The following is a 19970-nucleotide window of genomic DNA, read 5'->3' as shown; positions in this document are numbered from 1 at the left end:
GGGGGGTGCTGAGGAGGTCTGGGCTGCCTGGGGGTGAAGGGTGTGTGTGTGTGTGGGGGGGATCTAGGGTGCCCAGGGGGTGAGAGGGGGTGCTAAGGGGGTCTGGGGTGCCAAGGGGGTGAGAGGGGTGTTGGGGAGAGGGCCTGGGGTGCCCAAGGGGTGAGGGGAGTGCTGATGGGATCTGGGGTGCCTAGAGGATAAGGAGGGTATTTGGGGGGCTCTGGGGTGCCTGGGAGGTTAGGGAGGTGTTTGGGGAGGGGCATGGGGGTTACTAGGTGCTCAGGGTTTAGGGGATAGCCTGGGGGTGTGGGGAAAGGAGCTGCGGGGGGGGGCGTACAGTGGGGTACTTGGGAGTGGTGGGGTGCCCTGGAGGGAGTAGAGATACAGTGGGGTGCTTGGGGGGTGAGGAGAGATGGAGTGCCATGGTGTGGGGAGAGCCTTGGGGAGATGGGGTGCCCGGGGGTCATGGGGAGGGGTGCAGTGGGTGTGGGGTGCCGAGAGGGTGGGAAGAGCATGTGTGCGGGGGTAGAACTGGGTGCGGAGGGGCCCCCTGTGCTCACCMCCGCCCCGTATCCCCTGTGCCTTCCCCAGGGCTGAGGAGACGATGCCGCCCCCGGTAAAGGAGCGGCGGCCGCTGCCCGGAAAGATGCCGCCCGACGCCGGACCCGTGCGGCTGAGCTGGCGGGCGCTGGCCGAGAGGAACCAGAGCGTGGCCCCCGTGGGCGTCTGGGTGGAGAGCGCCCCGGACGAGCCCGAGCGGAGCCTTGCCTTCGTGAGTGCCGCCTCCGGGCTTCCCCCAGCGCCAGCCGTGCTTAAAGAGCCTTTCCGAAGGCTCCTCTGAAGCAACCCCGAGGGGGCGGTCGGAGCCGAAGGCGAGCTCCCTCTTGGGGTTTGAAGGCAGCCTGGAACACCGCTCCTAAAAGGATGCAAATCTTATTCTTATTTTTCATGAGGCTTAAAAACGCGATAGCATCTGCATAGCCTGACAAGCCCACGATACCTCCCTGCACTGATTCCCCTTGACCAAACTGTGTTCTTTTTCAAAATCGGTGGATTTTTCCCTAAAATAATTGGGTGGGGGATCCTGCCTGCCTTCTAATCAGTGGTCATTAATTACTTAATTATTTGCCCTGTGCTGGCACTGTAGAGTTTCAACTTCTTGTCCCTCGATACTGACTTCTGGCAAAGGTAGGACAGGTGAAGTGAGCAGGTTTGTTCTTTGTGTGCWTTTTCCTGCGCTCCCTGCAATCTTCTCACTCTTTCTAACTGCACTTTGGTTTATCAGCGCTGATTTTTTGACGCCTGTACGTCGTAGCTTTGCGTTCGGCTTGTTGGAAATAACCCTTGGGTTTACCCYACTGGCCAGTTCGCTGTGGTCCTCCTGTATCGATGCTGTGTTCGCCGTGTTGTTTACCACCTTCCCGTTCGTTCACCTGTGAAGGATGAGCTCAGATTTTTATTCCACGTTGCTGATAAAAATGTTAAATGTTTCAGGGTCTGGAGCCAATCTCTGCAGTACCCCATTAGAAACACTTAAAGGAAGTCTTCATTGATGCTTATCTCGGGGATTTCTGCTTTGAGGGTTATTACAAGAGGACTGAAAGTGCATTAAAAATAGGATGATGAGTTCAGTCCCCTGTAATTAATGTCTAAACGTTACAGAAGCTCCTGCACCTTGGAGATGATTTATTTCCATATTGTAATTTAAATTCTGAAAGGTTGAGATAATATATGGAAATGAATCATCTCCATATTCCGCACAACTTTGTGCTCAGCGCTGCAAAACTTCTGGGGGAGCTGAAGTCTTCCTGGCCGCCCTGGGGCGGGGGGGGAGCGGGGCGCTCTCGGCCGTCTGTGCCTCGCCGCAGCTTTGCGTCGTCTTTTTTAGCTGCCTGGAAGCTCGTCGTCCTCGCCGGGAGAGCTGAGCCGCGGCGGCGAGCGTGCTCGAGATGGCCGAGCTTGGGGCTCGGGTTTAGCCTGGCGCGGATTTGTGTCCCCCGCCACCTCCTCCTCCTGCGAGCAGGGCTTATCGCGCGGCGTGCTTTGCCGCGCGCTGGCAGGAGGAGACGGGGCAATGCAAAGCTGGGCACCCTGCCGTTCCCTATCTCGGCTCAGGCCTTGTGCCTTCAGGTGTGGACAAAGGTGCRCGGGGTTGTTGGAGCTTATTTAATTCACTTTTATAGACCAGTGGCTCATACTGTTTTTTTCTTTTTTTCTTTTTTTTCTTTAAGAGAAAGAAATTAATACCTCTTGAATCAGAATTGCTAATGACTTTGCCAATAGGGAGAACACAAAGTTATTGATGGCATCTTCAGCATGGTTGCGTGTAGCTCTGACTCGCTTTTGTTGTTGACAGTGCTAACTTCTCCATGTTTTCACGCTTTGCTTGCGGTGATGGGGCCTTGCTGTTGTTAATATTCACACTGGTAAGCGGGATGTGGGGTGCATCCGACCCGTCGTTTTGAGGCCAGTGACAGTATGTATCACAAAATGTGATCTGATCCGTGCCAGCCACAAGCTCCTGCCTGACAGCTTCTCACCAGCTGCCTTCTGCGCTGCTTGCCTCCCTTCCTTCCCTTGCTGGCTGCATGAAGCATGCTTAACGTTAAGCAAAATAAAGCTAAACATCTGAATTAACAAAACTAGAAAGTGCCTCACTGTAGGTGGCAGATTGCTTCGGCAAACCTTGCTGGTCACGTTTTTTTTTTTTTTTTTTTTTCCGAGGTTCTGCATAGCCATTTCTCAATTTGTTTTTCGGACTTGTCCCCTCTAGTCTGTCCCTGGAGACTGTGTTCCTTGCTTTTTGGGCTGTGCTGTGGTGGTTCTTGGTGTGATGGTGACAGGCAGGAGTGCAACACCGGCTTTCTGGAAAGCTTGGGTAGTGTTAGCGGAATTGTTGGCCTGACTTCAAGTGAGACTCTTGAAAATGCTGGTTTTTTTTTGGGGGGGGGGGATGTTTTTAATCTTTTACTTCAAATGGTAAAAACATTGTCAGAGCAGTAGCCCTCCCTGTGCTGTGCTCCGTCAGCTACTTCCCTGGTACGCTTCCGGCGTCGCTCTTGCGAGGCATTCAGTGGAAAAGCGGATGTGGGACGCTGTATACGGTGTTAATGGGATCGGAGGTCAACCTGGTGCTTTCTGATCCGGGCGGTGAATATTTGAGCATCCTTTCGTGGGAGTGGGGTCTGGGCATTGCTATGTTAGACCACATTTCTTTCTTCATTCTTTCTGTGCCCATTATAGTCATGGGAGGGAGTGTGTACGCTCTGTACTGTCACCTGGCTGGAGAGGGTAGGTACACGCAGCGATTTATGAGGCACTGCCCAAGCTGCTGTTATGCAAGTTGGGAACAAAATGTTGGTATTAAGTGCTAGTTTGCTCTGGGTGCTGCTTGCACAACTTGTATGTGCAGGTCTGGGGAGGGAAACTTGGAGTACGAGCTGCTATACTGCTGCAGTGTAGCAAAAGTAATGTGAAATCTGCTCTCGCCCCTTCTAGGCTTCAGCGTTTCAGGTTGAAGAGGAACTAAAGGAGCAGGAAAGGGAGAAAGCAGCGAGTCTGAAACGATTCCAGGGAGAGGTAAAGCAGAGGGTAAATCTGCAAGTCAGGATGAGAAGAAAGCAGCAGCTGCAGAGATCCTATGAAGCGGTGAGCAAACCTCTGTCCCTGCCTCGGGAGAAGTCTTGCAGGAGAAACTGCCCTGTTCTGAAAACATCACACCCTGTGTGATTTAGAAAATAAACTCTTCTAAACCTTAAGGCCAAGACACAAATAAGAAAAAGCCAGGAAACGTGCGGTTATGGCAGGCCCTGTGGCTCCAGACAGTGACCTCTTGAGCAAGATCAGCGTGACACCTTGCCTTGCTCTAACGCCCGTGGCATGTTTAGCCCTTTGCCTCCTCGTGGAAAGGTCGTTAGCTCTCTTGCTCAGTAGCTGGAGAGCAGAGTCCTGGTGCCCCGCGCAGAAACGCGTGGAGTTAAAAAATAGCCAGGCTCCAATTGTGAATGTGAACATCTCTGAGCAAGCAATTAAGTAGCTGGTTTCTGCTATTCCTTTCCCAGGGCAGTCGGTTAAACAGCTTGCAAACAACACGCTTTGATGCTGAGTCCATTTCCCTATTTCCCCCAAGGACTTGTTTTATATTACTCTCTGAATATATTTAATCTTTCTGACTTTTAAACAACCACCAGTAAGACTTGCCAGAAACTTGCTGTGGACCTAGAAGGCAAAGCACTGAAATATCAACAGTTTTGGACACCCGAGGGGTGTCTGGGCTCATTCCAGAGCTCAAAAGGCATGGCTGAGTAGGTATGTCCTCGTGTAACTCTATTAGCACTGCTCAAAACAGAAAGCTGTAACCACTCATGATGTCTCATGGTGCCTACTAAAGAAGACTGTTGCTGTAGTGTCTTGTGCTGTAGCACGTGATTGCCTGGGAGCTTTTGTAGCTGGAAGGATAGAATCCTACAAGTAGCGGTAGCCAGGTGTGAGCTGCTTCAGGGGCACGTTTCAGCCTCCTGGGGTGATGCGGCGTAGGTGACCTTGGCTAGATTGATCATTTTAGAGCTGGCTTTTTGTCTCAAGATGGATTTGTCCCTGCAGGCGGAGAAGGAAAGCTGTGTTGCCCTGCAGTATTCAGACTCGGCGCTGCACTTGACCCCCAGGAAGAACACGTGTGTGTTTCAAAGCAACCCCACCTCGGCCATCTGCAGTCCCCGTGCTCGCTTGGCCCCTGCGCAGCGGCTTGGGGAGCCGGAGCGATGGCAGCAAAGCGAATCGTTCCGGCAGCAAGCCGCCCAGGTGAGCGATTCCTGGCCATAGGTCCTGAGTATTTGACTTGCTCTCTGATTGCAAGATCGTTAATAGGAAGCTAGAGGATGTGATGAACAAGCTTTCCCACCTGGGGCATGACAGAAATTAACCTTCTTCACATCTTGAACCTGCATGTTGCAGTTCTCTGATTGTTGGCTTGATAAGAAGCAAGTGTGCTTTATGTAGGTGGCTGTGTGATATTACAGCAGGTTTCTCCTCTCRAGTTACTGATTGTCTTCATACCTGCTTCATCATGCTGGTTGGTCACGATTTGAAATGGAAGACAGGCAGTGTTTCTAAATATTGTGGTAGCCCTCGGTAGGGCTCGTCAGAGCATCAAAATTGATAGTAAATGTCTTCTGAGGATGCCGTGTTTGTGCTTGACACACTGCTTCTAGACGTAGTAAGTTTTTGATAAACCTACAGCAGCCCCTTTGCAAAATGACCCGTTGCTGCGTTGCCATGTCCTGTTGGAAAGGAGGCACTAGGTGGTGCCACTTCCTTGCAGCTTGTGTTCTGCAGATTCAGAGTATGGGCTCTTGAATTCTTGGGAAATGCTGGTTAGGGACTGACTTAGCCTTTTTAACAGCAATACTTACTGCTGCATTTGACATTTGCTAAAGTACTTGGCTTTGTCTAGAAGTTGGAGTTGTTCTAGTTAAACTACTGCTTTTCTTTGGGCAGATGACATCATTTCTGCCTGGCCACCAGGCATGAGTGTCGAGGATCTGGGACTTTTGGCACCTCAGCAGTGTCACTCAGGAGTGCACAAGCTGTAACCAAGCCCTTTACCATGCTTGGGTCAGGATTTGGATATTTTGGGGCAGCTCTGGAAGACGTTTTGGATTGCAGGTTACCCTGCTTGCGCATTGTATCTATTTGAGAAGCAATTTCTGTGTTGAATCTTGCTCACTTGGCAATGCCCCAAAGCTCTCCTCGGTTCAAACAAGATATGTTAGGAGATTCTTTAGTGTAACTAAACTTCTTGGTGCAGAAAGCAGCTGGTGACCTTCTGTCGTTTTGTCTTTATGTTCCCTCTTATGGCAGCTTAGCAAAACCATGAAACAAGTTCGGCGCAGGCTGGCGTCCTGCAAAACGGTGCCTGAAGGAGCCGGACCACCTGAACTCCCTGGCGGCATCTGGAGAGTTGGCCCGAGGCAAGATGTGAGTGAGGGCATCAAGCTGGGGGAAGGTCTGAGGCTAATCAGCAGCTCTAAAGCACAGTTCCCTGTTTCAGCAGAGGTAAAAACAAACAGGGCTTTTGTGAGCTGATTGGTAATAAACTCATGGATTTAAATGAACTGGRCCTGAGGGCTCGGTCCCATCAGACACTTCCACCTCTGCCCTTATTGCTACTGTTCAAAGAAAGCAGCAAGATAAAGTGAACGAAAACATCTCTGTTTGCAGAACTGACAAAAGATAAGATAAGCTAGGAAATAAGACTTCAAAAAAGATTTAAAAGCTTAGTTGGTGATAGGAGCCTTGGGTATCTGGGAAGAATGTAACGATAAAGCCTCCTTCTCTGTGCCTTTACTATTTCAACGCACCTCAACAACTGTTCCCCTTGCATCAACCCGTGTTTTATATGGGTGGCTGAGATCTGGAGGGCTTTCCTAACCCCAGACTGGCGTCTGGGAGAAAAGCGGTGGTGGTGAGCATCGCTTTCCTCCAAAGTGGTACGTAGTGGCCATGTATGGAGGTTAGTCCCAAGTGCCTGACCTTTTGTGCTGCTGAATTTTGTTGTGTCCGTGTCACTTGAGTCCTTGAGAGCAGTTTTGTGTCGCTGGCAAATCTCAGTTAGGATTCTGCTTTCTATGCAAAGACTTCTTAAACAAGAACAGTGTTTTGTCCCTCAGCAGATCCTGCAGAAGCAGCAGCAACCCAACCTGGTATTTTGTCTTGTTGCTTCCTCGGGAGCCAGTTTGCTGCCCATCTTGCAGTTCTTAGTTCTCAACTCTTTCCTGCTTCATCAAAGGTGCAATAGATCTTGGCTATCTTGGCTATTATCTAGCTTTTTTTTTTTTTTTTTTTTTTTTTTTTCAAGGAAGCCAGCTTTATGAGAAAGTTAGAGGAGCAGCGTAATTATGGGCTCAGAAATTTTTGTATGTAGTTCACATGCTAAGCATACCTTCTGTTTGAGTCCTTGATGCATTCAAACTACTCAGCAAGATGGAGTGATTCAGTTTCTGGCTATTAGCAGCTCTGAAGCCTCACATGAATAATACAGTGACTGCCCATGCAAGCCAGATGGTTACAGAAGACAGTGAGAAGTTGCGGGACATGTGGCGGGGGAGTCCTGTGACAAGCCATCCACAGCAGTAAGAAACGAGGCTGGAGGGGCTGTGGGCCTGTCCTTCCCCCTGTCCAAAACTTGCTGTACTTACTGTTTTTGAGAAATGTTAATCTACCCTCTTTTTAAAATCTCTGGCAAAGAGGATTTAATAGCTTCTCTAGGCAATTTATTCCAGGAGGGAATATCTTGATTAACTGCATTAGTCTGTTTTAGTACTTCAAGACAGTGTGTGTGTGGGGGGAAAGCTCTAATGGTAGTCGGAATCTTTCTTCCTGTAATGAATGCCTGTTTTTCCATATCCACAGTAGCTAGGGCAAGGATAACAGCTTATGCCCTTCTCTTCAAATGCAAAAGGCTGCGGTAGACTTATCAGCTTGAGCGTTGGTGCTGTGCTGTGCTCCCTTGCTCGCCCTTTGCGTTTGTCCTTGTTGAATTGCTTTCTCTTTCCTGCCCTTTCTTTGRTGGGAGCATGGGTGCTTTTAGCCTACTCCAAATACTTCTGCAGCTTCATGTAGCTTGGGGGTGCGTGCAAATGTAATCAAGATATTTCTTTCTTCCATCACCCAGGTTGCTAATGAAACTATCAAGCTGAGCCCAGTTAATACTTCCTCTCATTTTCTGTGAGCTACTGAGACGGACTCTGAATACTGGTTTTAATCAGGATTGCACCTCACTTATAATAGTTTCATCTAGCATTTCTTTCTTAGTGTGCTTACAGAGATGTGGAATTAGGCCACATCAAAAACTAGGCCAAAATAGTGATCTCTAGTCTTCTCTCTTGCCTGTGGGGCTTATTATTCTCTTGCAGGAGAAATTAAAACCAGCTAGATGTGGCTTGCTCCTCACAAGTTTGTGATGCTGACTGCCTGCGTTGTTGTGTTGTGTTCTAGCTGCTTACAAGCAGTTTGCAGGATGATTTCTTCTTGTTTTTCCAGAAGCTAAGCTTTGGAGGCTAAAATCCCTGGCTTCTCTTCAGTGTTTCTCCTCCCCCCCGCTTTAAATAAACACTACTTTCCCCTTTTCTGCTGGTCTAGTGGACCATCCTGGCTCTCTGCAGGTTCTCAGAGGTGATTGTTAGCAGCTTGTCTGCCAGTGCTGGAGGTATCCCAGGACAGGTCCTGCCCAATTAAAAAAAATAACTCCTCCAGTTCTAGGAGTAATCTGACCTTTTCTTGCCAGTTCTAATCCAAGATTTTTCTTGCTGCTGCTATTTGCTCAGAAGAAGGCATAAAACACTCTTTGGTTCTTTTTTGATGTCCTCTGATAGTGAGTCCTTCTCTGGTGTCTCTCACAAAAAACATGATTTTTTTTTTTCTCTTGATGTCTCTTGTTTCGCACGGGGCTTTGGCCTTTTTGGCACTTGTTTTGTTTTTTGTTCCTGCACGCTTGTGTTGTCTCCTACGTGATTCTTTTAGTAATCTGACCCGTGCTCCATTTCCTCTGTGCTTGCATTGATCGCAGGCACAAGAAGGGCTTGGGACTTGGCCAGGTTCATGTCTCAATGCACTTCGTGTCTTTCCATGGAAGCGGAGTGGTTTGCACTTGTTCAGTTAGCATTGTTTAAAGGAACTGCCACCTCTCTTTCAGTTCTATTTTCCTCCCCTCAAGTTCTTTCTTTCTTTTTTTTTTTTTTATTCTTACTCTGAACAGAGTTTTATTCCCTGAGATCAATAAGCAAGAATTCTGTGTTCCTGAAATCTCTGCCGTTCCCCTCTCCTAGAGATTTCTTTTGAGATCAAAAGCGTTCAAAGAGCTTGCTGGACGGTCTGTTCCCTGCTGCATTCCCTTCTCGAGCAGATCTCTACATGGTAACGGAGTGGAAATTACCTGTCCTGTGTTTCAGATGATCCTGTTCAAAGTCTGCAGCTGCTTGGTAGACTGCTGTAGGTCCTCAGCACGATAACACCCAAATTCTTTTCCACAATTGATCATTGCCCAGAGATGTTCAGCAGTTTCATTTCCTTTTAATGTTCTGCACTTCAGAGCGTCCTTAGTATTGCAAAGCTACAACGGTTTCTTTCTACTCCCCTGTCCTTACTGAAGCTCTTCTGTGCTGTTTCTACCACAACAGAGTTGTCAGAGTGGTTCCTATGCTTACTAAACAACTTCACGTTCAAACTGGCTCCGGGCTGTTGTCCCCACTTCTGGCCTGGCGACGCTGCCATCTGAAGTGATCACCACCTTGACGCGCTGTCCTCCTGTGGAGCCATCCTCTCCCCTCGTGAACAATCCTGTTCTTCCCCGTCTCACTTCACAGACAGCTGAAGGGGACAGCAAGGCAGAGTAAAATCCAGGCCCAGAGCTTGCTTCTGGCAGTTTGGTTGTTAATTTGGAGGAAACAATCTGCTGCCTCTCAAAATACTGTTAACTGCAGTTGGTTAACCTGCCCACTTACCATCTGAGTGAGTACTCATGTGTCCCTTGAGATCCCCACCCACCCTTAATCTCTGCAGTTGCAAAACAATGTCTGGAGACATTTTCCTCTTCTTTTCTTCACCCACACACGTCTGTCCCTCTTTCTGCAGTTTACAGGTGCGTAGCCACATATTACCCTGCTAATTCAGATTCTCCGGCTCTTGTGCACTTCACTGATGCTTGAACGTATTGCGTTGCCGCTCACCAGATCTCAGCTGGCTCTACAGAGCAAATGCCCTTGAGTTGAAGTGCCTTCTGACCGTGCTCTAGGATGTTGCATTTGCCCTCTGCACAGCTACATCTGAACTGCATATTTATACCCATTGTCTCCTCTTTCTTCCAGAAACCAGCGTCATACAGGACGGCCCCAGGATCCAGAGAAGATGAGGATGAGGAATTTCTTCTAGCTGGACATCATGATCTTCCAGCTGAACTGCAAGACCAGGCGACCGTCCCACATCAGGCTGAGCCAGAAGATGGCTTCTACTTTGAAACTGAATTTGAAAAAGTAAGACTTGTACGAGGCTGGGCCAGTTGATCTTAAGAGGCTCAGATTTGAGGGTTTTGGGTTTATTTAAGCAGAGACAGCGAAGCTGCTTTAATCATCTGTTTCAGTTCCTGCCTCAGGTCTGATTGACTCTTAAACCTACTGTTAACTTGGGTCTAAACTGGCCAGAGGAAGGGGCTTGTGAACTTATTTCTTGATCTGTGGGCGCAAGATTAACATCTTTAGATGCCAAAAGCCTGTTAGTGGATGTAACTAGAATGAGAGCTCTGACTCTTGTGTCCCCTGTATCAGAATAGCTGTGCTATTTGCACATTACTGTTTTACTGCTTTAATCCTCCAGCTGTGGCTTCAAAAGCTGAGCTTTTTACGTGCCTGCCTAGCCAAGCCAGTTGGCTTGCACTCACTAGAAATCTGAAACTGAGAGCGCGATTGCATCGTATGCTCAAGCTAACCCCGAGCCACAGCGGGGAGGACCTGCAGCTGCCTCTCCCATCCTGCTGCCCGTGTTGGAGGCAGCAGTGGGGTGGGAGAACTGCATCAAATCAGCTGGAAACCTCCTATAAAAGAGAAGAGCTTTGCCTCGGATGAGCGAGCTGGCTTCACTCGCGCAATAACTTTGCCGTTCCCTTGCCTTCAGGGCTCRTAGGCAGCGGGATGGGGTGAAACCTCTCCCCATAGAGGCAGCAGCGGGTAACTTGCTTGCGCAAATTGAGTTTATTGATTCTTCTTTTGTTTGCAGGCAGATTCTTGTTAAGTGTTTGGGGTGGGGAAATGTTTCACCCTGTGTATTACTTTGAGGAGTTAGCAAATACTTTACAGCTCTAGCAGCGTGGCCCACCTTACCCGGTGATTAGTCCAGCTAGAGAGCAGAAATACACCTTGACAACTGAGGTGAACGTAAAACGTGAAGAAGGTGGAACTTTATGCTGAGACTTTAGGAGACCCCATGTTGCTTTTCTTTTTGTTACCATGTTTGATTTTTTTCCCCTATATTTCAGAAAGTTCAGAGTGAAAGCTTGGGGGACTGGTTATGAATTTGTATTTGAACTCAAACAGAGGACTCCTCCAAGGGTGTCTCAGAGGGGCTTGGAGAAAGCTTTTGTGCTCATGCTGTCACGTAGAGAACATCTCTTGTGACCAGTGGTAGGGGAAGAGACTCCAACCTATATCCTGAAAGTGAGTAGAGCACAGGCTAGGTGTTACCCAGGTTGAAGGATGGAGGGATTGTACGTAGAGGACTCCACTCCAGCGAGGAGGACTTTGAGAGAAGATGAGAAACATGACTGTGCTGATGCTGCCCTCTTGTATTGTCTTTCAGCTTTGTGGTGGATCACCGAAGGAATCGAGCTTGCCGGCCTCTCCCCAGAGACCAAACGCTGGTTACCGGGCTCCCCTTGAACTTTGGGCTGGTGTAGACAAAGAGGAAACAAAGAAGCAGGTGTGTCCGCTGGTTCCAAGTCCTCACTGTGGCGTCTCTGTTTCAGGAGGTGTTGAGCCTAGGGAGTGCTGCTAGCTCAGATAAGCCTCAGGAACATCAGCTGAGGCAGCTGCTAGTTTTGTAAGTTTGTCCATGTTGGTGGCATCTCAGGTCTTGAGCAAACCGGTCACCTTCTTTTTTTTTTTTTTAAGGTCAGTTGTGTCCATAATTGCAACTGTTACTCCTCCTCCTGCAATATCAGGAAGCTGAATAATACTGAAGGATGAATAATACCAAAGTTGAGTAATGTTGAGTATGATAATTTGGGGAGAAACGAGCTTAGTTCATTGTGCAAGGCAAGATGAACGCAGAAAGGTGTTGCGATTTTGTTTTCTGCAGTTATGTGCAGAGAGAGGAGCTGCCAACAAGGCTGAGGAAAAAGGAGCAAATACCTACTTTATCTCGTTTGGGTATTAGGCTAGGAATATAAAAGCTTCTGCCATATCAGCACGTAACATGCGGGATGGTAGCTTTAAAGCCCAGACTGCAGGCCTGATGCTTGCAGAAATACCTTGGCTGAGCTCTCGGCAAGCCCCCTCGCAGCCGAGCGGAGCAGTTGAAGAAGTTACCTCCCTCTTGGCTGCCAGACGGGGCTCCCTTTTTCTGTTTGTTCGAGCAAAACAACTTTTTTTTTTTTCCCTTCTAAATTGATTCAGGAGTGGTCTAAGCTTGCTGGGTTTTATTGTGTGTCACTAGTGTGGCTCATCTTTTCCTTGCGGCACGCTGAGAGTCTGATTTGATGACGAGGGCCAATCGGACTGTGTCCAAGGCAGTTTGGCTCCTGCTGATGAAGGAGATCCAAAGAGACTGGGTCAGCCTGGGATGCCTGAAGGAAGAAGTTTCTTTACCTGCTCCTTCTGATTTTAAATTCTTAATTTTTTCCAGTTTCTTTGCAGTTTATAGCCTAAAACTCTAATGGACTTTGAACAGATTGCACTTTGGTTCTTCATACACATTTTTCTAACAAACTGACCCAAAATCCGATTGTGGTTTCTACAAGGCATGAGAGCAGCTCGGGTTTGTCAGGCTATTCCTTCCCCCTTCGGTTCCCTCAGCCCTTTGCTTTCTATCTCCTTGGCTCTGATCCACCTGGAGATAATTATTGTTGCAGCAGTGTTTCTTTCCTCGTGGGTTTTTTCCATTCAGCTTTCTCCGCTGCTAGTGGGGCAATCTCTTGAGCACTTTTATTTCCAGCTCTCTCAAAGGTGAGATGGCCCAGCCTAGCTCAAAGCTCTTGGTCTTGATAACAAAATCCACACATTGAAATTTCTGACATTGTGGAGATCAAGTTAGCTGTGTAACGGCTGCTTCTAGTGGAGCTGGGAGGACTTTCGAAGTGAGCTTCAGCCGGAAGGTTTCCCTACCCTTGCTACATCTAGGGGTTAAAGCTGAAGTCCCATGCGCTAAGAATTTCCATGTGGTTAGTATGAGGCTTGTGGTTCCTCAGGACTCTTGGATTTATCTCAGCGATGAGTCTGCCACATCCATGGTTCTCCTTTCACACAACAGGTCCAACTCTTCTGTTGTATGTTTGTGTTCTGGGAACTTTTTGTTTTTATTTTTTGGGGGGAAATTACAGGTTTCCTCCATGAACCACAGGGGACCACCAGTCCTCAGGTGGATAGAAGTTCTTGGGTTGTAGCTTGTAGCACTCACATGGCAGTACGTAGTGGGGACTAGCTCTTGTACTGTCCAGAAAGCACAAATTTAGGAATTTGTCAGATGAGAGTTTCCATCTGTAGGAAACTTCAGTCTACTGGCACGGCTACAAAGCTCTCCACTCCAAGGTGTCTTGGTTCTTCCTCTCATGGCTAGACACCACCCCTCCAGGATGGAGAGGAAGCTGGAGCACGTGGGCTAGGAGACGTTTGAGGATCTGCTGGGGAGGGGACAAGGTTTCTGTCCTCATAGGCAGGAGCTCCGGCAAGCGATCAAGCTGAGCACCGATGCTATCTGATACAGATACTGCCGCCTGTGCCACGGCGTCCTCCTCAGAGCCGTATCTTCTCTCCCATAGCGTCAAAATGAGTTTCTGAGATACAGGCGCCTCTTTATGGATATCGAGCGGGAACAAGTGAAGGAACAGCAGAGGCAGAAAGAGCGGCAGAAGAGAATTGCCAAGTGAGTATGGGCTGATGAGCACCGGTTTCTCCATGCTGCCCTTGCTTGCTCATGACTGGGGCAGGCAGGACAGAGGTGAGCAGGCCCCCCCTTTTTTTTTTGAAGCTGGAAAAAAAAGTCTTGTGCACAGGCGCTGGTTCCCACTTCCCTTTCGTGGCCTAGTAACCAAAATGCTGAGGTTTTAAAAAGACTCTCTGGCTTGATACACAAACATCATGTGATGGGTAAGTGCTCTTCCTCATTTGCAGCAAACTGGTCCTGATGGATTAAAAAGGCAATTTTATTGTCTTTAAAAAAATATATATATATGTCAAGCAGGGACTAAGTTGAAGGAAGCTCAGTGCTGCAAGTGCCTGTTGTAAAGGCTGAGGCTGTTTCCTCRCTTTCCTTTGTACCCAGTTTGTTAACCCTAGGGTGGGATTCACTCAACTAACTTGGGAAGAAAGACCTCTGGGCCACGTTAGAGCTCCTCGGCGCTTCTCTCTCTGTTGTTTCTGAATCCCCGTGAAGCTTGGATAGGAGCTGGGGACTGAAGTCTCAGGCTGGGAGGGTTGCGATTCACAGAACTGTGGCTACCTGGGAACCAGTGCAGACCCTGTGGTCCACGTTCATGACTGCCATCGGTGGTAAATTGGTCTTATCTCTGGGGTGTTTGTACTGGGCCCTTCACCCTCACGGCTATAAATGTATATAGCGTAATAAAAAGATTTCCTTAGCATTTGTTCCGGAGAACTGGGTATCTGTGTAAAAGTATCTGTTCTAGATTTGATGACTTAGTCATCTTCTCCTTTTAAGGAGGACCTTAAGGAGGAGCTCTGCAAACTTTCATCAAAAACTGAAAAATACTCTAGATTTCTCCCTGACTTGCTCTAAAACAAAATGATGCGAATTTGTGACCGTACCGTGCTCTAATACTGGCTCTGCAATGGGCAGGCTTTGTGGGAGCAGCGCAGGTGTGTGAGGGCAGGATTTGGCCTTCCATTAGACTTAGGTTGAGGAGCATAACCCAGAGGACACTACAGCGGGTTACATACAACTAGCTGCGATGTCTCTGAGTGGGCAAACTAGCCAGCAGAATATATGACTAAACCTTTCAATCCAGATCTCTGCCTTGCCTGTGCAGTGGTCTCGTGGCAGAAGATTTGGGGTTTTTCACGGTTGCTTTTCGGCGAGAAATTTCGATTCCAAAGAAAAGTCTCTCTGCTTGCATTCCTCAAGTTGGAGGAATTGGCTTTTAGAGCTTCRGAGACCCTTTCCTGCCCTAGGAGTGCTAGCAAGACACCAGGGGGCTTTCTAGTTAGTGATCTTTTATTTATTTTTTTTTCCCTCCAGTTTAGGGGCATTGCTAGACCTGTAAACCACTCAGAGCATGTGCGGAAAAGAGCTGGTTTTGTAATTACTTAGCGTAAAGCTAAGTTGACCTTGGCCTTAGTTTCTATAGCAGAAGATTTATGGTGGTGTAGTTAAGGCTGTATTACCACTTCATTTAAAAGACATTTTTGGAGTTTATAACCTGACTAGAGAAGTTTGGCTTTGGCCCTTTCCTCCTTGATGTATGTATTTGACCCACCAAATGGAGTAACATCCGAAATGTCTTAYTCTATTATGCTTTCTCCCCCTGGCTTCTATTCAGCTTTGATTTTTGAATGACTTTTGGCAGTGATCGGTGTATAACATGTTATTGCATTTGGTATTCATCAAAAGAAATAAAATGGCAGATGCTTTGGTTTAAAGCCTTTGTGCTGCGTAATAGCTGCTTGTCAGGGGAATGTGCTTTGCATTTTTGTGAATTTATGCAGCCCAGATTCCGTTAAAAGGGCTGAAGTGCCGCGTACGTGCAAGGAAGACTGAGGAAAATGCCTCTCTAAGCACCAAGAATACAGTGGTGTGTCTCAGCCTAGGGTTGTGTCCTCCCCAGCTGGCTCTTGGACACTTCTGTACCTCTGAATTCCTGACAGATGGAGGAGCAAAGTAGCTGCTGGCCTATTTAGAGTAGGTGTGGGATCCTTGGAGCTTTTCTGCTGCACCTGGCACTCCTCCACAGCCCTGGCGTGCTCCCAGTGCTGGAAAYGTCAAGGATGGCTTTTGGTAGGACACAGTCTGCCTTGTGTCTTGTCTGGACCAAGCACATCTCCAAGCAAGGTCTTAAGAAAGCTTTGTTAAGTGACTTTCAGCAGCTGAAATCCAAAGAGGAAGCTCTTGGTGGAGGTGGCCTCTTGGGGCATCCCATACTGATTCCTTCCCCAGAGCCTGCCGACCTTTCTGATGCCTCGCGAGCGTGCTGGAGAGTTTGCTCTCCAGAGCTGGTGGTTTGGTGTTTGCGTGGAGCTGTTTAACATGACCATGGGAAGTCAAAGTGGGGGAGATGGAGTTGGGAAGCTGTTGGCCTGCTGACTGTGAATATGAAGGACTTGCTCTTTGAGGGATATGTGAGAGCCTGGCCACTGCTGCTGGTTTTCAAAGGATGGGAGAGCATCTTGGCAGCTCGTTTTGATGCGTTCTGATGCTTCCAAAAAGAAGCAGGCATAAAGGGGATATGGGAGCCTAGCTGGAAGGAGAAGGCTGCAATGGTGAGGAAACTGGCAGGTGGAAGGAGGTCGAGGGAAGGAGAACATTCATAATACGCTATTTTTGTGTTGGAGGAAATAAAGGAGAGTAGGAAAGTGTTTTTGACAGGTTTGCGTGTAAAAGTTGCTAGAAAATTGGTGCCACAGTGCAGTTACTTCAATCTGCAGACAACCGTGCGTGGTTTGGATGAAAGCTGCATCGTGTAGATCCACTTGCCCTGATCTCATGGCGGAGGGGCACGTGCCTTGCAGTCCAGTATGTGGTGGGGAATGGAGGTTGCGTTAGGGCAGCTCCCTTCTTTCTCCAGGCGTCCAGTGAAAGACGTTTGTGTCCGCAGGATTAAGAGCAAGAAGGAGAACCAGCGTCGCCTGGAAGAGCAGAGGATGCAGGAGATGGCCCAGCAGCAGGAACGCTGCTCGGGGGAGAGGGCCTGCGAAATCCTGGCCCAGCTCAAACTAGAGGAGAGGAAACTGAAGAAGATCAAGGAAAAACAACAGCGAAATAAGGAATATATGAGGTGGGCCGGCAACGACTGGCTTCCCCTCTCCTTGTGCGAAGCCAGATGTCGCTGGCGAACGCGAATGCTTTGTCCTTTTGTAGGTACGTGGAAGCTCTGAGAGCCCAGACGAGGGAGAAGATAAAGCTGTGTAACATCGACTTGCCTCCGCTGTGCTCCTGCGGGTCTGATTTCTGGGACTCCCATCCAGATACTTGCGCCAACAACTGTGTCTTCTACAAAAACCACAAAGGTAGGAGCTTCTTTGCAAAGTGAAGCATCCTAGATGTGGTAAGAGCAAGCAACTGTCTGCGATCCCTGACTTTACAGGGAGAAATCAAACCTGGGTAGATGTTTCCATGGTCCTGAGCCGCTGTCTGCTGATGCTGTGCAGAGCAGCCTGCAGCTGCCAGGACTATAAATATGCTCTGGAGAGGGCCCAGATCCTCGTGCGTGCGCTGCTCACTTAGGGACTTCAGACAACTGCGGTTGATAGACTCAACGTTGTATTTAACTAGATTTTTATTTTTTTCCCCCCTGCGCTCCAGGTATGTCTCGTAATACTGCACAGATGTGCGCCAGCTGCTAGATTTAACTTAATGCAAAACTCGGGGAAAGTCAGTGCTCAGGGAGAAATCGGGTGCTCTGCTTTATTTATTTTTATTTTTTAATCTTTTTTTCTTTTTCCCTCCCTAACCGCCCTCTGTCTCTTTGGGGAAACTCTTGGTGGGCTCCTCAGCAAAACACTGACCTCTATTTCTAGTGCGTTAAAATAATGCTGCTGTGATACGTGCAGGGGGGAGAATCATGAGGAAAATACTGCAAAATGGGCTTCTTTAAGGGCGCAGAAAACGAGCGGCTCGTGGAAATGTCTGCCCGCCTGCCAAGCCGCTTGCGTGAGGGTGCAAGATGGGAGGGGAAATCGGGCCGCGCGAACGAGGAGGGTGCGCTGATCTTTATTAGCGCTTGCACAAATACCTGGCTGAGTAATTAGCAGTCGTCTGCTGCATCTAGGTGGTTTTGCAAACTGCAGAAATTGGGGGCCTTATAAGAAATTAAATAAATTTTTGGCTTTTCTGCTTTGGCTCGTGTACCACTTTGTAGTCGTGGAGGTGCGGATCGCTGCATGGTCTGCAGTGTGCAAACAAGCATGTGGAAAGCTTCAGGCGGGATGCGATGACTTACCTTAAACACCAGGTCTTCCGTCTCTTCCTGGGTCGCGGTGAACGGCCCTGAAGCCGACCCCTGGTTTTGGCTGTAAATAAAACACCCGCCCCTTAACGCCCCTTCTCGGTGTGTTCCTCGCTCAGCGTACAGCCGCGCTCTGCGCTCCGTCGCCTCGTCCTGCGACCTCGCGGACAGGAACTCRACAGCCAGGCTGCCCATCCGCAGCTTGGCCGCTCTCTGGGCTCCCGCCGCAAAGCACCTGTGAAAAGAGCCGCCGAATCGAGCTGCCGAATCGCCCCGCGCTTCGCTGGCCGCCCGTGGCGCGTCGTAAGTAGACGTGGCGCGYGCGCCCCGGCGTGAGCGTATGAGCAGGGCTGCGTTGCCGCCTGCTTGTCACTGGTTGGGGTCACCTAAGCGCCGGGGCACCTCYGCGCTGCTGCCGTTTGCGCTCAGGTTTAAGCTGTCCCCCAGMTTTGATATTTGTGTTGGGTGTTTTTTTGTTTGGTTTTTTTTATTATTAATATTATTTCTTGCTCGTGGGCAGTCCTGGCGCTGACCGGAAGCGCGGGGCGATGGTAGGCGTGAAGGAGCCGACCGCTGGTGCGGGCCTGTTTGTAAGCAGACGCGTGAATTTTTTTTTGGGGGGGGGGGGGGGGGGGCTTCGGCTGTGGAATGGACCGTTTGCAACGTGTGTGCGTGTGTAATTCTCTTGTCTCCTTGGAGTGAGGAATAAAGTGAAATAAGGAGAAATGAGATGTCTGGGGCGAGTTTCAGTTCATCTCGGTCATCACCTGCAGGCTCGCTTATGCCGCGTGCCTTGGGTCGCTCGGAGAGGTTTCTTCCCTGGGTGCTGGAGGTGCTGCCACATCTTTTGAGGACTTGGAGGTGTTTTTTTTCCTTTCCCARCTTCCAGAGCCCTGGGGAAATAGGCAGAAGGACTTTGGAGCAACAGATCCCAAAGGGGTTAAGTAGGAGACACCAAACCGCTAGGATTGGGGCAGTTTCGTGCRTGACAGGACCCAGAAAGCGAGGGCGACCCCAGAGCTCGAGGAGCGGAGACGGATACGGCTCCGGGCAGGGGGAAGTTCGGTGCTGGCTTTGGGCGCGCGCCAGCCCGGTCCCCGGGGAGACGGCGTTCCCTGTCCCCTCTGACTCATGTGCAACTTGGCACCGGGCTGGAGCCCGAGCTGCTGACAAAAGCGCGTGGCCGGCAGCCAGCGGGGTGTTGGAGGGCCCAACCTTTGCTCGCCCCGATGCCTTCCCGGAGGCGTGAGCCCGGGCGCTCGGCCAGCACGCGCGGAGGAAGCGCTCGGCGGGGGCCGGCGCCCTGCCGATCGACGCCCTCCCGCTTGCTAACCCCTTCGTTTCTGCCTCCCGCCCCGCTGCCATCGGGCGTTACGGCGCTTCGCCCGGCGCGGTCCGCGCCGAGGTATTTGTGAGGACCTCTCCTCCCGTGAAAGCCACCCAGATAAGCACCCGAGCAGTTATTATTATTCCCCCCCCGCCCCCAAAGCATCCCTTTAGCTTCTGAAAGGAGCTTTGGCCCCCGGCGAAAGTCTGCGTTTAATCTCCCGGCGGGAAGGGGACGCTGCCGAGGCCGCCCCGCGCCTGCGGCTCCCGTTTGCCTCCAAGACGCGGCTGAACCTCCCGCGAGCTTCCCGGTTTTCTCCGGCACCCGTCGATGCCGCCCTGTGGCGAGAACCAGCGTCCGAGCRAGCGACGGGAAGCTGCCGGGTTTTATTGCAGGTGGCTCCTACCTGCGCCGTGCCGCGTGCGGAGAGGAATCACTGACGGTGCCGCCGCGAGCGAGCGATTATCGGGGCCCCGATAACYGCGATAAGCAAAATTATTTTATTTATTTTATTTTTCCTCATGGTTTCCCTGCGTGACAGCTTTCAGATGAAGTCGAAGTCCCTTTCTGATAGCGGCTGGGCCGCCGCCGCCGCCTTCCCAGCCGGAGGTTACACCGGAACCAGCCGTTAACTTTTTACCGCTAGCCGAGCCGCCTCGAGATCGCCGGCACCCGGTCACCTCGGCCCCGCTAATCCGCCTCTCCAATATTAACCGAGGCCGGAAGGCCGGCCGGACGCTGGGGCATCAGTTTGCCACGCTC

At 49.8% G+C, this 19970-nt stretch overlaps 2 protein-coding genes across 4 annotated transcripts in view; both read left to right on the top strand.

Moving 5' to 3' along the window:
• Positions 1-512: 512 nt before the first annotated feature.
• Positions 513-18612, top strand: CCDC15 (coiled-coil domain containing 15). Of its 3 annotated transcripts, none has more exons than XR_014897439.1 (10): positions 513-772; positions 3499-3648; positions 4603-4800; positions 5860-5976; positions 9864-10028; positions 11347-11466; positions 13523-13626; positions 13732-13850; positions 16532-16711; positions 16795-16882. XR_014897439.1 is itself a non-coding variant. In XM_085318151.1 (10 exons), the coding sequence occupies exons 1-10, from the start codon at positions 605-607 to the stop codon at positions 17878-17880; spliced, it is 1437 nt and encodes a 478-aa protein (XP_085174277.1). In that variant the 5' UTR covers positions 514-604; the 3' UTR covers positions 17881-17993. The 3 variants fall into 3 exon arrangements, 2 of the variants coding, with proteins under 2 accessions (XP_085174277.1, XP_085174276.1); XM_085318151.1 differs by lacking the exon at positions 13732-13850 and adding an exon at positions 17795-17993 and having other exon boundaries at positions 514-772; positions 16795-16943; XM_085318150.1 differs by lacking the exon at positions 13732-13850 and adding an exon at positions 18001-18612 and having other exon boundaries at positions 515-772; positions 16795-16943.
• Positions 18430-19970, top strand: part of SLC37A2 (solute carrier family 37 member 2) — a 10465-nt gene continuing 8924 nt past the window's right edge. Inside the window, exons 1-2 of the mRNA XM_085318147.1 lie at positions 18430-18457; positions 19855-19957. Of these exons, the coding sequence (XP_085174273.1) occupies positions 18430-18457; positions 19855-19957 (131 nt within the window). The remainder of the gene's footprint in view (positions 18458-19854; positions 19958-19970) is intronic.

Source organism: Rhea americana, unplaced genomic scaffold, assembly GCF_003343005.1.
Source record: "Rhea americana isolate MKP2758 unplaced genomic scaffold, rheAme1 scaffold_522, whole genome shotgun sequence".
In the NCBI taxonomy this organism is placed as follows: Eukaryota; Metazoa; Chordata; class Aves; order Rheiformes; family Rheidae; genus Rhea; species Rhea americana.
Note: the sequence above shows the minus strand (reverse complement) of the source record. Positions and strands in the feature narration are given on the sequence as shown.